Source organism: Desmodus rotundus, chromosome 10 (genome assembly GCF_022682495.2).
Source record: "Desmodus rotundus isolate HL8 chromosome 10, HLdesRot8A.1, whole genome shotgun sequence".
Classification (NCBI taxonomy): domain Eukaryota; kingdom Metazoa; phylum Chordata; class Mammalia; order Chiroptera; family Phyllostomidae; genus Desmodus; species Desmodus rotundus.
In genome coordinates this window covers 68,428,757-68,443,541 of record NC_071396.1, presented here as the reverse complement: position 1 = coordinate 68,443,541, position 14,785 = coordinate 68,428,757, and the positions used below count along the sequence as shown (strand labels likewise).

The 14,785-nt window shown below is 39.7% G+C and overlaps 1 protein-coding gene across 2 annotated transcripts in view; it reads left to right on the top strand.

Moving 5' to 3' along the window:
* ARHGAP28 (Rho GTPase activating protein 28) overlaps positions 1-14,785 on the top strand; it is a 205,399-nt gene that overhangs the window by 165,271 nt on the left and 25,343 nt on the right. For both annotated transcript variants that reach the window (XM_045187954.3, XM_045187955.3), the window contains exons 11-12: positions 5,067-5,144; positions 13,847-14,009. In XM_045187954.3, coding sequence (XP_045043889.2) covers positions 5,067-5,144; positions 13,847-14,009 — 241 coding nt within the window. The remainder of the gene's footprint in view (positions 1-5,066; positions 5,145-13,846; positions 14,010-14,785) is intronic.

Below are 14,785 nucleotides of genomic sequence, written 5' to 3'. Positions count from 1 at the left end.
AAAGAATGAACAAATGGGACCTCATCAAATTAAAAAGTTTCTGCATGGCTAAAGAAAACAGCATTAAAATGAAGAGAACCAACAGTATGGGAAAACATATTTGCCAATGATACCTCAGACAAAGGTCTGATCTCCAAAATATATAAAGAACTCAAACGACTCCACTCCAGAAAGACAAACAACCCAATTAAAAAATGGGCAAAAGACTGGAACAGACACTTCTCCAAAGAGGACATACAAAGGGCCCAGAGACATATGAAAAGATGCTCAGCATCACTAGCCATCAGACAGATGCAAATTAAAACCACAATGAGATACCACTTCACACCTGTCAGAACAGCCATCATAAACAAATCAACAAACAAGTGTTGGAGGATGCAGAGAAAGGAGAACCCTACTGCACTGTTGATGTGAATGCAGACTCGTGCAGCCATTGTGGAAAACAGTATGGAATTTCCTCAGAAAACTAAAAATGGAACTGCCTTTTGATCCAGAAATTCCACTGCTAGGATTATATGCTAAGAACCCTGAAACACCAATCCAAAAGAACCTATGCACTCCAATGTTCATAGCAGCACAATTTACAATAACCAAATGTTGGAAGCAACCTAAGTGCCCATTGGTAAATGAGTGGATCAAAAAACTATGGTACATTTATACAATGGAATACTACACAGCAGAGAGAAAAAAGGAGCTCCTACCCTTTGCAACAGCATAGATGGAACTGGAGAGCATTATGCTAAGTGAAATAAGCCAGGCAGGGAAGGACAAATGCCATATGATCTTACCTTTAACTGGAACATAATCAACAAAAGGAAAAACAAGCAAAATATAACCAGAGACATTGAAATTAAGAAGAATCTGACAGTAACTGAGGGGAGGTGGAGGGGATAATGGGGGTAAGGAAGGAAGGGTTTTCAGGAACTACAATAAAGGACACATGGACAAAACCAAGGGGGAGGGTGGAAGCAAGGGAGGGAGGTGGGTTTGGCTGGGGTGGGGGGGAGTGAAACGGTGGAAATTCAGACAATTCTAATTGAACGATAAAATAAATAATAAAATAAAATAAAAAATATGATTTGTGGTGACTTCTGGCCAAGATGGAGGAATAGGTAGATACATTTTGCCTCCTCACACAATCAAAGAAGGACAACAACAAATTTAAAAACAAATATAAATAGAACTGCCAGAAAGTCAAACTGTCTGGAAGTCCAACAACCAAGGAGTTAAACAAGAAACATTTGCCCAGACTGGTAGGAGGGGTGGAGATAGGGAGCTGAGGTGGAGAGGACTGGTGGCAAGATGGTGGCTAGAGGACTGGGGCAAGTGAGATGGAGGCGGGAGGACCAGGCCAGGCGGTGACTGGCAGAGCGGGCGGGCCACAATTGTGTGCAGATAAACCAGGAGGAACAACTGGGGAGCATGACAAACTGAGCAACCCAAGGTTCCAACGTGGAGAAATAAAGCCTCAAAATCTCTGGCTGTAAAAATCTGGGGGGGGGTGGTTGAGGTGGTGGGAGAAACTCCCAGTCTCACAGGAGAGTTTGCTGGAGAGACCCACAGGGTCCTAGAATTTACACAAGCCCACCCACTTGAGAATCAGCACCAAAAGGGGCCAATTTGCTTGTGGGTAGCATAGAAAATGACTGAAAGCCAGCTGAGAGCGGAGCAAGCTGCATTGTTCCTTCCCTGACCTCTCCCATACATACAGTACCACAATGCAACCACATGGGTTGCCCCGCCCTGATGAGTAAGGCTCTGCCCCTTACTAGTAACAGGTGTGCTGAGACAAAAAAAAAAGAAAAAGAAAAAATGGCCCAAATGAAAGAAGAGATCAAAGCTCCAGAAAAAATACAACTAAGTGATGAAGAGATAGCCAATCTATCAGATGCACAGTTCAAAACACTGGTAATTGGGGTGCTAACAGAAATGGTTGAATATGGTTGCAAACTGGAGGAAAAAGTGACAGCTATGCAAAGTGAAATAAAGGAAAATGTACAGGGAATCAACAATGACAGAAAGGAAACCAGGACTCAAATCAACGATTTGGACCAGAAGGAAGAAATAAGCATTCAACCAAAACAGAATGAAAAACAATTCAGAAAAATGGGGAGAGGCTTAGGTACCTCCGGGACAACTTTAAATGTTTCAACATCCAAATCATAGGGGTACCAGAAAGAGAAGAGGAAGAACAAAACATTGAAAACTTATTTGAAAAAAATAATGAAGGAGAACTTCTCTAATCTGGCAAAGGAAATAGACTTCCAGGAAGTCCAGGAAGCTCAGAGAGTCCTAAAGAAGTTGGACTCAAGGAAGCACACACCAAGGCACATCATAATTACATTACCCAAGATTAAAGGTAAGGAGAGAATCTTTAAAGCAGCAAGAGAAAAGACAGTTACCTAGAAAGGAGTTCCCATAAAGCTATCCCTCAAATCCCTCAGCTGATTCCTCAAAAGAAACCTTACAGGCAAGAAGGGGCTGGAAAGAAGTATTCCAAGTCATGAAAGGCAAGGACCTACATCCAAGATTACTCTATCCAGCAAAGCTATCATTTAGAATGGGTCAGCAGATAAGGTACTTCTGAGATAAGGTCAAGTTAAAGGAGTTCATCATCACCAAGCCCTTACTATATGAAATGTTAAAGGGGCTTATCTAAGAAAAAGAAGATGATCGAAACTATAAATAGTAAAATGACAACAAATACAACTATCAACAACCGAACCTAAAAACAAAAACTAAGCAAACAACTAGAACAGGAACAGAATCACAGAAATGGAGATCACATGGAGGGTTATCAGAAGGGGGTGGGGAGGGTGGAGAATGAGAGAAAGGTGCAGGGAATAAGAAGCATAAATGGTAGGCACAAAGTAGACGGGGAGGGAAAATAGTATGGGAAATGAAGAAGCCAAAGAACTCATATGTAGGACCCATGGACATAAAGTAAGGTGGGGAATGATGGTGAAAGGGGAGATGCAGGGTGGAGGGGAGTAAAAGGGAAATAAAATGGGACAACTGTAATAGTATAATCAATAAAATATATCTAAAAATGAAAATGATTTTTGGACAAAAAATATATTTGTGCATATGTATGTGTTTGTGCATATTTTATTATTCTGTCTGAGATAAAAGATGACCATTAATTATGAGCAATATATTTACTGATCATGCAAGTATTTGCTGAGATATATCATAGGTTGAGTGTTTCAAAATCCGTATTTGCAATCATTTAAATGAATTTTCCAAACAAAGCTTAATACAGTGTAAAATCAGCTTGTTATGGTAGTCTTTTAGGTATGACTAGGAAACTAGGATAGAGTTAGATAAATAAGAATTTTGGCTTGGGAAGTTTTGAAAGTGGTATTATTTGAACTATCATATGCTAGAGTCTATCATTGGTAAATGGGTCATGTGCTTTAAATAGCATTTTTTATACCCAGCAGTTTACACCAGTTTACCTGATTATGCATTTACTTAACAGTGACATCCAATGGTACAATTAAAATTGAAAGTCCTAAACACAAATCCTACTGAACTTTAAATTGAGCTTTTAAGTGGTTTGTGAAAATACTGACTGAGGAAACATATACTTACATTATTCACAGTAATATTTCTACCTCTCTTCACTATCTTTCTAAATTTTGCTACTAGTACCTCAAGTTGAGCTACTCCTCAAATCAGGTGACTAATTGGCTGCCAATGGGACAAGGGAGGATGGCAGAGGATGCTGGCGACATGCCAGTGTGCATGGGCCTGTCTGTAGGGCGCCTCTCCTGCTCAGGGCTGTGCCAGTGAAATCCTGTCACATTTCATCAGCACTGAGCAGCCAGAGGAGGTTGGTGTCAGCATCTCCCTTCTACTGATGAGACAACTTAGTGAAGTGAGGTGCCTACCCAAAAACACACAGCTAGCAAGAGGTAGGTGTGAAAAGGAACACGGTATATAATCAAGATCAAAGTCCATGGTGACTCTAAGATTTTCTTTTCCATTCTTGAATTAGAACCAGAATTGTGCCCTTTTCCTCTGTGTACAGGACAGAGTTTGAAGAAAATAAATAAAAACCCAAGACGGAGAAGATTCAATACATGAATTTATATTGCTATGTCAGTGCAGAAGCCTGGCAAAGGCCGTAGCAAATGGAAGGTGCACAATAAACGATAGTTCAACTACATGCAGGTTTACGTTGCATTAGCAACTCAGTAAATGTCCGCTACTGTTCCTCCTGATGTTAAGTGTTCCTCATGTAAGACAGCCTGAGATGTTACGTTTGTACTCCCATGGGAGAGTCTTTTCTTGTGAGCGGGTTTCTTCCTCCTAAATATCTATTTGTCTCTGTACCTGCAAGAACTATCCTAGTTTCAGGCTCCATCATATCCTGAAGGGAAAATAGCTGAGACTGTAGGTCTGCTCTTGTGTGAAGTTGGCAAGTATTCATCCTTACCATGCCTCAGTCTCCTCAGCGGTAGAATGAGGATTCTAATAGAACCTCCCCATAGGGTTATTGTGAGGATTTAAATGAGTTGATTGGTGTGAAGTATTGAGAACAGTATCTAACACACGAAATGTACACCATCAATGTTAGTAGATTATTATTATTATTTTAACACCATCATCATCACCGTGAGAGTTCACAGGAGCTATAAACGTTTACAATTCCTACCTCCGTGGTCATATTTGTAGAGTTTTATAGTTTGTTAGCCAGAGCGGCTGCAAGTACTGAGAGTGAATTTAGAATTTTTTCTTACCGGTCAGTCTGCAGAAAGACATGTAGTAGTCACCTTTTAGAAAAGTTACCGGGCAGCATACGTGAGTGGCGAAGAGCACAGACTTCAGTGAGTCAGTGCCATTATGTTTATGGTCAATCTTGGGAAAGTGGTACAACACCTCGAAGCCCCCATTTACTCGGAGAGACCTCATGGGGTGGTTGCATACACTTAACACGATGTTCCAGTACCGAGCACGTATAATCCTTGGTAATTTATCATTTGTTGTCATCAACAGTATTATTTTACTATTTGTAATTGTATTGGAGGTATTTATTTTTGTAATGTATCATTGCTTTCTAGTTTTTTGAGAAAGTTGAGGAATCGGGTTTGGAATCTGAAGGAATTTTTCGACTTTCAGGATGTACTGCCAAAGTCAAGGTAACAAACATTTTCTCTCTTCCTAGTTGGAGACCTAAGCTAGCCAGACCCAGTTCACACAAGCATCAGATATCGAGTCCTTTAGTGTTGTTTTGACACTATCACTTGTCCCTGCCTAGTTCTCCTCTATACCTATGATTAGGTGGTGTTCCATTGTCCTGAGTTGTGTATCCTTTTAAACTAAAACAACGATAAAAACCAATGACAATGAGATGACACATCAATTCACCATCAAAACTGCTGCTTGTCTTTAGTTTGAAAAGTTGAAATGTCCCACCACTGTTTTGGGGGTTAAACACTGTAGTTTGCTGTGTTCCTCTCAGTCATGGAATTCATTAAGCCAATTATTGTCTGAGCCCTTATTTCCATTACCAGTTGCTTTATATTCAGAAATATTCTTTGGTTCTCCTTTTAATGAAAGTCTTTATAAGAATTGTAGGATGGCCATAACTGCTACAATACTCAGCAGCTCTAAAACCAAATTCCATTTTAAAGTAACGTTGGTTCCTACATATAAAAGCACCCATGCAATGTGAATTCTTTTACTTTGCTTCCTTACTTATATAGGGTGGTGAACTCTATCGTTCAGTAAGGGAAAAAAGTCATTAGAAAAGCAAAGCTTTTCTCATAAATGTCCAGGAAAATATACTACTTCATCTGGCAGTGGGCAAACACAATGAAGACTCCCTGCCCGCCTGCCCTGGGATCACTCTGGCTGGTGGGCATGGAAACACAAGCAATTTAAATGATGAATCCCTCAGAAAAAGTCTCAGGGAGAGGGAAAAGTGAACCTGCTTCTGTTCAGATCTATTAAAAGGAAATGTATAGAGGTGAAAAAGCATCTCTTCATTAATTCATTTTTGTACGTGTTTTGAGAAATTCTATCAGCAGTTTCCAAGTTTTTATGTAGAAATCTGACAAGATGTTTTTCTAAGTGGAAACTGAGAATAAATAGGCCGTATCTATTGGAAGCTCCAGAAAGCAGATTCTGGGGAGAAGTTAGCAGAAGAGGGTTGTTGGAGAATAGCGCTTCCGAGAGATAAGGGAAGGAGGGGAGGACTGAGCAGGCTGAGCCTCAGGCCACAACTTGGATCTGACAGTTCGTCCTGTCCCACGAAGCAGCCCTGCGCAGAGCCCCAGCCGGACACCACACTCAGTTGTTGCTGCGGCTTTCTATGGGGCAGGGCCTGAGGCAGACCAGGAGGTCCTAACAGCGGTGGGGGGGGGGGGGGGGGGTCAGTTACCTGAATTGTTGCAGATGATTGTAAGTTCGTTGTGAAGGGAGATCAGAGCAGTGCACCATACTTTGCCAGTGGTGGTAAGGGCCAGGCACGCGGGGGACTTGCGACTTCCCTGGGAGTAGAGATCACTAAATACTGGCACAGGTTCTTTTGGAAGGCAGGAGAATCCCTAATGTCTCCTTAAGATTTATGCTTTCTAAATTGAATCTGCTTGAGTCTCAGGTTCTCATAGGTATGGTTGTTATATGCGGCTGCACAAATGTATCAGTCTGAGGATGAAGGCTAACACTATTTTCGGTTAAAGCTTTGTTTATATCTGTAGAGTCAGAGAATCAAAATGAAGTCAAAAAAATAAATTTTTTTCTTAAAGATAATTAGACTGTCTCCCTCTAACCATCTCTTCAGAATCAGGAAGCTCTGTTTCAACACATTCTTACTGGCTCCTGTTTGTGTGTGTGTGCGTGTGTGTGTGTGTGTGTGTGTGAGAGAGAGAGAGAGAGAGGAGAGACAGACAGAAACGTGATGAATGTGATTTAAAGTTCTCTTTTTAAATAACCAAGAAGAGAATACATTGCATGGCGTTTCTTGTATGCATGAATTTTAACATCATAGCAGACATTGCTTTTCTCTAGCTAATCTTTGATGGAAAAATGCTGATTATAGGCTAATAACTCCTTCAAAGTGTCCTTATTGGCACACGCATTTCTAGATCACATTTGGTGAGAAGTCCCTTTTCTCCTCGCATCAGTTCTATGTAGTTTCGGCCTATTTATTCCATCTCTGATTAGTCCGAAAAGTGTAGTCCAGATGTTTTCGTGGTTTGAGTGCCAGGAAAGCCAATGTGAAGAAAATCGGGGCCAGTGAACAAAAGCGGGAATATTGCAGTTAGAAAGGCATTGTAACTTGATATATTAAAGGGGTCTTTATTTCTCTCCTTGTACAAACTTTACACTATTTTGTTGTGCTTTCATCTGTTAGGCTGTTTTCTCTAGGAATATGTGTGGGAGAAGACCATTAACAAAAACCATTGTGCCAGGCGGGTGACACTGACACTAATGTACCCTGAACGGGCCAGCTGAGTCTCCTGCTTTCAGGGCCTGGGGAGACTAACAGGAACCTAGGGGAAGCTGCTAGTTGGAGCCACCCCGGGCCCAGGCAGCGGAGCCCATTCCTGGATTTAAGGCCTCAGATCATTTGGAACCAATTTCATACTTTGGTGTTTCAATGATGGTTCCCCCCTCAAATGACAGAAATTTGAGCCAAACACTGGGGAATATATTTTAGGGAAGAAGGCAGACTATTTGACGTGCAAGATTTTCTTTTTTGACTCACGGAATTATTCTGAGGCTTCTCTAAATGTTTTATAATTAGTGACCTGCTCTGCTGGTTTTCCTTCCTGAACTGGTTTTTGAAGCCGAAGGCATTGTTACAAAACGACCTCAGAAATGGAAACAGACTGTCTGTTTGCCAGAGGAGATTTGAGGACATGGCTCTGACCCTGGCGTAGTGTTCTCATTAGCACTGGACGGAAAACATGACTTCTTTAACCGTTAAGTGCTGCCTGCCTTTGGCAAGGTAAAGGCAACACCAGATTTACATGGTTTCACACTCAGGACCACAGACATACCAGCTCCGCTCCCATGTGCCAGTCTGCCCCGGCTGAAACTGATAGAAGATATTCTTTCTCTCACTGGCCATCCAGACAAGACAAAATGATATTATTACTCAAATATCCGCAACCACATACGCATGTGTTTCCCCTAGTGATAAAACTAAAGGTAATACTAGAGAAGGGGGAAGTACCAGCAGCTGGCATGTACCGAGCACTGTGTGGCAGGCCCTGCCCCCTGAGCTTTGCATTGTCATCTGACTTAATCTCTTTGAGGTCATGTTGATATTCCTATTATACAGTGAGAAACTTGAGGCACCAGCCATACAACCAGTCAGCAGTGGAATTGGGGTAAAACCTAAAGAATCTGGTTCTTGAGCCTGCTCTTGACATTGGAGCCATGTTGCCTTTTAGGTGACTGGGCACCACCGAGGGTTGGAATCATGGCCACATTAGTGTTCCGGGAGCTTCCTATGGCAGGGGTACGTAGGAAATGAATTTGAATTATTCTGCCCTCGCTGGTGCTTCCTGCCCATTTGAACACCATTTCCCCTTTGCTTTACAGCAGTGATACCAAGCAATGGATGAAAAGCATTTTTCTCCTCCTGTATTTCCTGTAAATGACACTTCCATTTGCCCATTACTCCAGCTAGTAATCTGAGATGAGCCCCATCTTGGGCTGTTACTTCTCCCTCTGAGTCTCATGTTCAATTCATCACTGATTTTTAAATTATTTCCCTTTTTATCTTTTGATCCCCTTTACCCATTTCCTCTTTCAACACCCCTGTCTTTGGCAACCACCAGTCTGTATCTGTGAACTTTTCGTGATGTCACAATAAAAGTGAGACCATACAGTATGTAGTAATTGCTTTCTCTATCTGACTTATTTCACGATTTCATTCTTTTAAAAGATGACTGAATTATATATACAACATATATATATATATAATATGTATTATATGCAACTATTTACCTCTTCACTCATTGATGGACACAGATTATTTACATATCTTAGCAATTGAAATAATGCTGCAGTGAACAGAGGGGTACATATATATTTTTGAGTTAGTGTTTTTGTTTTTTATCAGACATATGATAAATTTATTTTTAGCTTATTGAGCCATCTCTATACTGTTTTTTATAGTGGCTGCAATGATTGGCCTTCCCACCAACAATGTACAACTGTTCCTTTTCCTCCTCATCCTCACCAACACTTGCTGTTTTTTGTCTTTTTGATAATAGCCCTTCTAGCAGGTGTGAGGTGATACACATTGTGGCTTTGGCTTTCATCTCCCTGGTGGTGAGTGATGTTGACACCCTTTCATGTGCCTGTCGGTCATTTGTATGTCTTCTTTGCAAAAATGTGTATTAAGATCTTCTGCCCATTTTTAAATCGGATTAAATTTTTTTGCTATTGAGCTGTATAAGTTCTCTATATATTTTGGATACTAGCCTCTTATCAGATATATGATTTGCAAATGTTCTCTCACATTCAGTAGGTTGCTTTTTCATTGTTGATTTATTTGCTGTTTAGAAGCTTTTTGGTATGATGTCATTCTACCTGTTTATTTTTGCTTTTGTTGCTTTTGCTTTTGGTGTGAGGTTTAAAAAATCATCAGCGTACTGCCTATGTTTTCTTCTAGGAGTTTTATGGTTTCAGGTCTTACGTTCAAGTATTTGATCTGTTCTCAGTTAATTTTTGTGTATGGCATAAGAAATGGGTCAAGTTTCATTCTTTTGCATGTGGCTGGTCAGTGTTTCCAACACCATTTATTAAAGAAATTGTTCTTTCTTCATTGTATATTCTTGGCTCATTTTGTCATAAACCAATTGATCTTATATGTGTGGTTTTATTTCTGGGCTCTCTATTCTGTTTCAATAGTATATGTGTCTGTTTTCATGCCATTACCGTGCTATTTTAAGTACCATGTGTAATGTAGTTTAAAATCAAGAACATGATGCCTCCAGCTTCGCTTTTCATTCTCAAGATTGGTTTTGTGTGGTTTCAAAGTTTAGGATTACTTGTTCTGTTTCTTTGCAAAATGCCATTGGAATATTTATAGGAATTGCACTGAAGCTGTAGATTGCATTGGGCGGTATGGACATTTTAACTATATTGATTATTCCAATTCACCAGCACAAAATATCTTTCCATTGTTGCTTTCTTCTTCAATTTCTTTTATGAATGTTCTGTAGTTTTCAATATACAGTTCTTTCAAACCCTTGATCAAAAACATGTTTAGGTATTTTATTCTTTTTTGATGCAATTTTAATTGGGACTGTATTCTTTATTTCCCTTTCTGGTAGTTTTGTATTAGTGTAGAGAAACACAGCGGATTTTTGCCTATTAATTTGTGTCCTGCCACTCTACTGAATTTGTTTATTAGACCTAACAGTGTTTTTATGGTGTCTTTAGGGTTTTCTATATATGAGATCATGTCATCTGCAAATAATGATTGTTTTACTTCTTCCTTCCTGATTTGAATGCGTATTTATTTATTTATTTATCTATTTGACTCTTGCTAGGACTTCTAACACTAAAAGAATAAAAGTGATAAGAGTAGGCATCTTTGCTCTCTCTGTTACAGGAAAGACTTTCAGCTTTTCAAAATTGAGCACGACAGTAGCTGTAGGCTTGTCATTTATAGCCTTTATTATGTTGTGTTATATTCCCTCCACACACACTCTCTGAAGTTTTTTCATAAATGGGTGTTGAATTTTGTCAAATGCTCCTGTATCCATTGAGATGATGACATTATTTTTATCCTTCATTTTGTTAATGTGTTGTATCACATTGGCCGATTCATAGATGTTAAACTATCCCGGCATCCCTGGAGTAAATCCTACTTGATTATAATGTGTATTGTTTAATTGATTTATCAATGTAGTGATCTTTTTAATGGTTTGCTACTATGTCATTAAGAATTTTTGTATCTCTGTTCATCAGGAATATTAGCCTGTTAATTTTCTTTTCTTGCGGCATTCTTGTCTGGTTTTAGTGTCACTATGATGCCGGCCACTTAAGATGAGTTTAGAAGAGTTTCCTCCTCCTCTGGTTTCGGGAAGAGTTTGAGAATGATTGGTAATAATTCTGCTTTTAATGTTTGGTAGAATTTACCAGTGAAGCCATCTGGTCCTGGACTTTTGTTTATTGGGGGGCTTTTTATTACTGATTCATTGTCCTTACTAGTAATCAGTATGTTCAGATTTTCTATTGTATTATGACTCAGTTTGGGTATGTTATATGTTTCCAGGAATTTATCTGTTTCTTCTAGGTTGTAAATTTGATGGAATGTAATTGTTCATAGTAGTACCTTGTGATCCTTCATATTTCTGTGGTATCAGTTATAACCTCTCCTGTTTCATTTCTGATTTTATTTGAGTTCTCCCTTATTTTATCTTGATGAATCTAAGTAAAGGCTTTTCAATTTTGTTTATCTTTTAAAAACATAGCTCTTTGTTACATTGATCTTCTCTATTGTCTTTTTAATATCTATTCATTTATTTCTGCTCTGGTCTTCAATATTAACTTCCTCATGGTAACTTTGGGCTTCATTTGGTCTTCTCTTATTTTCTTGAGGTGTAAACCATAGGTTGTTTGAGACTTTTTTTGTTTTTTTGAGGTAGGCATTTAATTACTCTGAACTTCCCTCCTAACTGCCTTTCCTGCATCCTGCAAAGTTTGGTATGTTATGTTTCCTTTTTTGCTTACCTTGAGAGTTTTTTAAAATTTCTCTTTTGATTTCTCTTCTGATCCATTAGTTGCTCAATAGCACATTGTTTAATCTCCACACATCTGTCAATTTTTCAGGTTTTTGTGTAATTTTAGTTTCGTGCCATTATGGTCTACTTTCACACCATTGTTGTCTGGCATATATGCAAGTATATCCTTTGGGACTGAAACCTTAAGCCTTGCCGGCCAGGTGATCTGGCAGTGTTCACTTTTCATCAGGTGCATTAACTGGGGCTCTAGATGAGTGTATCATCTCTTTTCTGTGAGATACCAAGGAGCTGAGCAAGGTAGCGGGGTGCGCCAAGGTGGAATCCTTCACCCATGTTCCTTGAGAGTAGTAGCTCCATAGTCATCACGTATTTTTGAGAATTTTCCCTCAAGGACATTTTTTAATTCTTCTTTCTTACAACTGCTTATCCAGGTTAGTATTTGATTGTCCATCACTAGAAATGGTGCCATGGTCCAATAGCTTATTTCCTTTCCTCTAGCCTGCTCCTTAACCAGTGCCAAGAGCCCCACATTTCCAAATCAGTTCTGCACCTGGCTGTAAGAAAAGATAAATGTCACTTCTCTTCTCTTGCTTGGAAACATTTCATGTTGCCTCACCGCCTACAGAATAAAGTCCAGTCACCTCTGGTCTCCTCCTTGCCCACGATATATCAGCAACACTGAACTAACTGTAGTTCCCCAGACCTACTGGGCCTCCTTGCATTTGTATCACTGCTCAAGCAGTTTCTTCTGTCCAGGACACCCTCATATTTCCTCTTCCCCTGGCAACTCTGTGGGTCCTCAAAACTTTGCCCTAGTAGAGTTCAATTGTCCTTCATGACTGCATAGCATTCATAGCATAAATTAGTATTATGACTAATGAAATATTTGTAACCACTGGACTACAAGATGCCTAAAGGCAAAGAATGAGTCTCATGCATCCTTTCCTTAGATTCCAGTCTATGCTCTTTTGTTCTAGGAAGAGTTTTGTATGTATGCTTCAGTGCTTTACTAAGTGCATCAGCAAAGGGGTGATTGATAAGCTGTATGTTGAGAGCCTCTCAAGGACAAGAAGAACAACCTTTTGATGTCATCAAAGCATGGCTTGAAATCATGTCTGTCTCTCTCTAAAAGATGTGTCCTGCCAGGGCACCCTTGTTTCGCAGGCTTTGGGAGCCATGAGAGTGTTTATTTCTGGGGTGGTTAATGAGCTGCTCCTTGGAAGGAAAAAGTAGATGTGAAAATTATGCATGTTTAAGGCTGGAAGAATTAGGCTTCTCATGGGAATAAAGCAGGGGACTTAAAAGAAATTGAGAGTTTTCCAAGCTGTCTTTCTAAGTATCCTTCTTGGAGCAGTCAGGGTCAATCAAGTAACTGACTACAACTACCTGCTATTATTAGCAGAATCTGTAGTTCAAGGGAGCAAGAGAAAGTGAGTTTGACTTTGTAAAAGAAACATGGATAATAGGTGGCACTGCCAAGGAAATGAATTGATAATGTAGAGTGTATAATACAAAAAGAACTCATGGAGACTTAGTGGTTTGAGTATTTACGCAGTGTTCCGACCCTTACGAAGGACTGGACAGGCGCGCAAACACGCGGAGGGCACGCGTAAGTTTTGGCATAAAACTGCCGTAACTGCTCCAGGGAGATGTCCTTGGTTTGCATGCTGCAGTGAGATCAGAGCTTCTCTGTTGGGATATTTCTCATTCTGGATGGGAACTAGCCGAGAGGCATACATTCATGATCTCATTTAGAAAAGGATGACAAGAGGGAGGGATCATGGGTAACAGAGAAATGGAAGCTTCGTCAAAACCTGACAGTGCACTACCATGTGCAGACAGGCGGCGTTCTGCCAAACCGCACAAATAAGACTGTGGCCGCAGTAAAGAACTCCTGTATTCGTGTAGAATTAGCAAGTGATTTCAAGATTAACATTGTTCTGAAAAGATTTTAGAAAACCCATTTTTAAAAGTTAATTCAAAAAACAACTTTCATTTCTTTAAACACCTTTTAAAAAGTTAGGCTTAGTAGATATTGGCTTTTTAATAGTTTGTGTTATGACAGTTTTCAAAGGTGATGTCAGGTAGTCAAAGCTCATTAAATATTGTCTGTGTTCCTTGACTTTCAGCAATACCGTGAAGAACTGGACGCCAAGTTTAATGCTGACAAATTTAAATGGGACAAAATGTGCCACAGAGAAGCTGCAGTGATGTTGAAAGCCTTTTTCAGAGAATTACCCACTTCTCTCTTTCCTGTGGAATACATACCTGCTTTCATCACTCTAATGGAAAGTAGGTGGAAGATGTGAAGTGTGAATAGACTAAGATATGAGGTCAATAAGCTGACAGAGTGGAAAAAGTGCGTAGTCAAATGTGACCGGAAGTGTGTATTTGCTCTTTCCTGGCAAGGCTTGGTGAAATATTGTGTTTGATGGTAAACAGTCATCTCTTTACATATTTATGTACCTAAGTCTGATAGACAAAATTTAAAGGGTTTTATGATCATTAAAAGGCAGGGGGGTTTGCACAAAGATAGACTCTTGAGATTTAAATTCCTCCGCAACCATCTGTTAGCCACGCAATGAACCTTTCTGAGCGTGCCTGTAAATTACAGTTAATTGATGTGTGTCAGAATTGCTTTTCTTTAAACCTGAAGTCCTGTGCTGATGATGGAGCACATATTAAATGTTACACAGGAGGTGTTTAGTCTCTGAAAATTATAACATTACATAGTGTTTCTGAAAATTACAAATTCACATAGATTAGGCCTTAAGTGACGGACTTCGGTAAAAAGTGTAGTAATGGAAAGTGTGTATTGTATTTAGCAGCGAGGGAGTAATATGTCACGGTTCAGCCTCAGAGATGGATGTTTTGGAGGGTGCGACAAGAGAGAAATTGCGGCAAGTAGAATGGAGCTAGAGAGTGGAGGCGTTCACTACTAACCTGAGGAGCTCAGGGACCACAGACCTAAATATGTCCTTGATAGATTCTGCAACTTTAAGCGAAACAATTATAAGGAAACCAGTTTTACCATAGGCTAACTGATATAAGTGAGAGTTAAGTTCCTA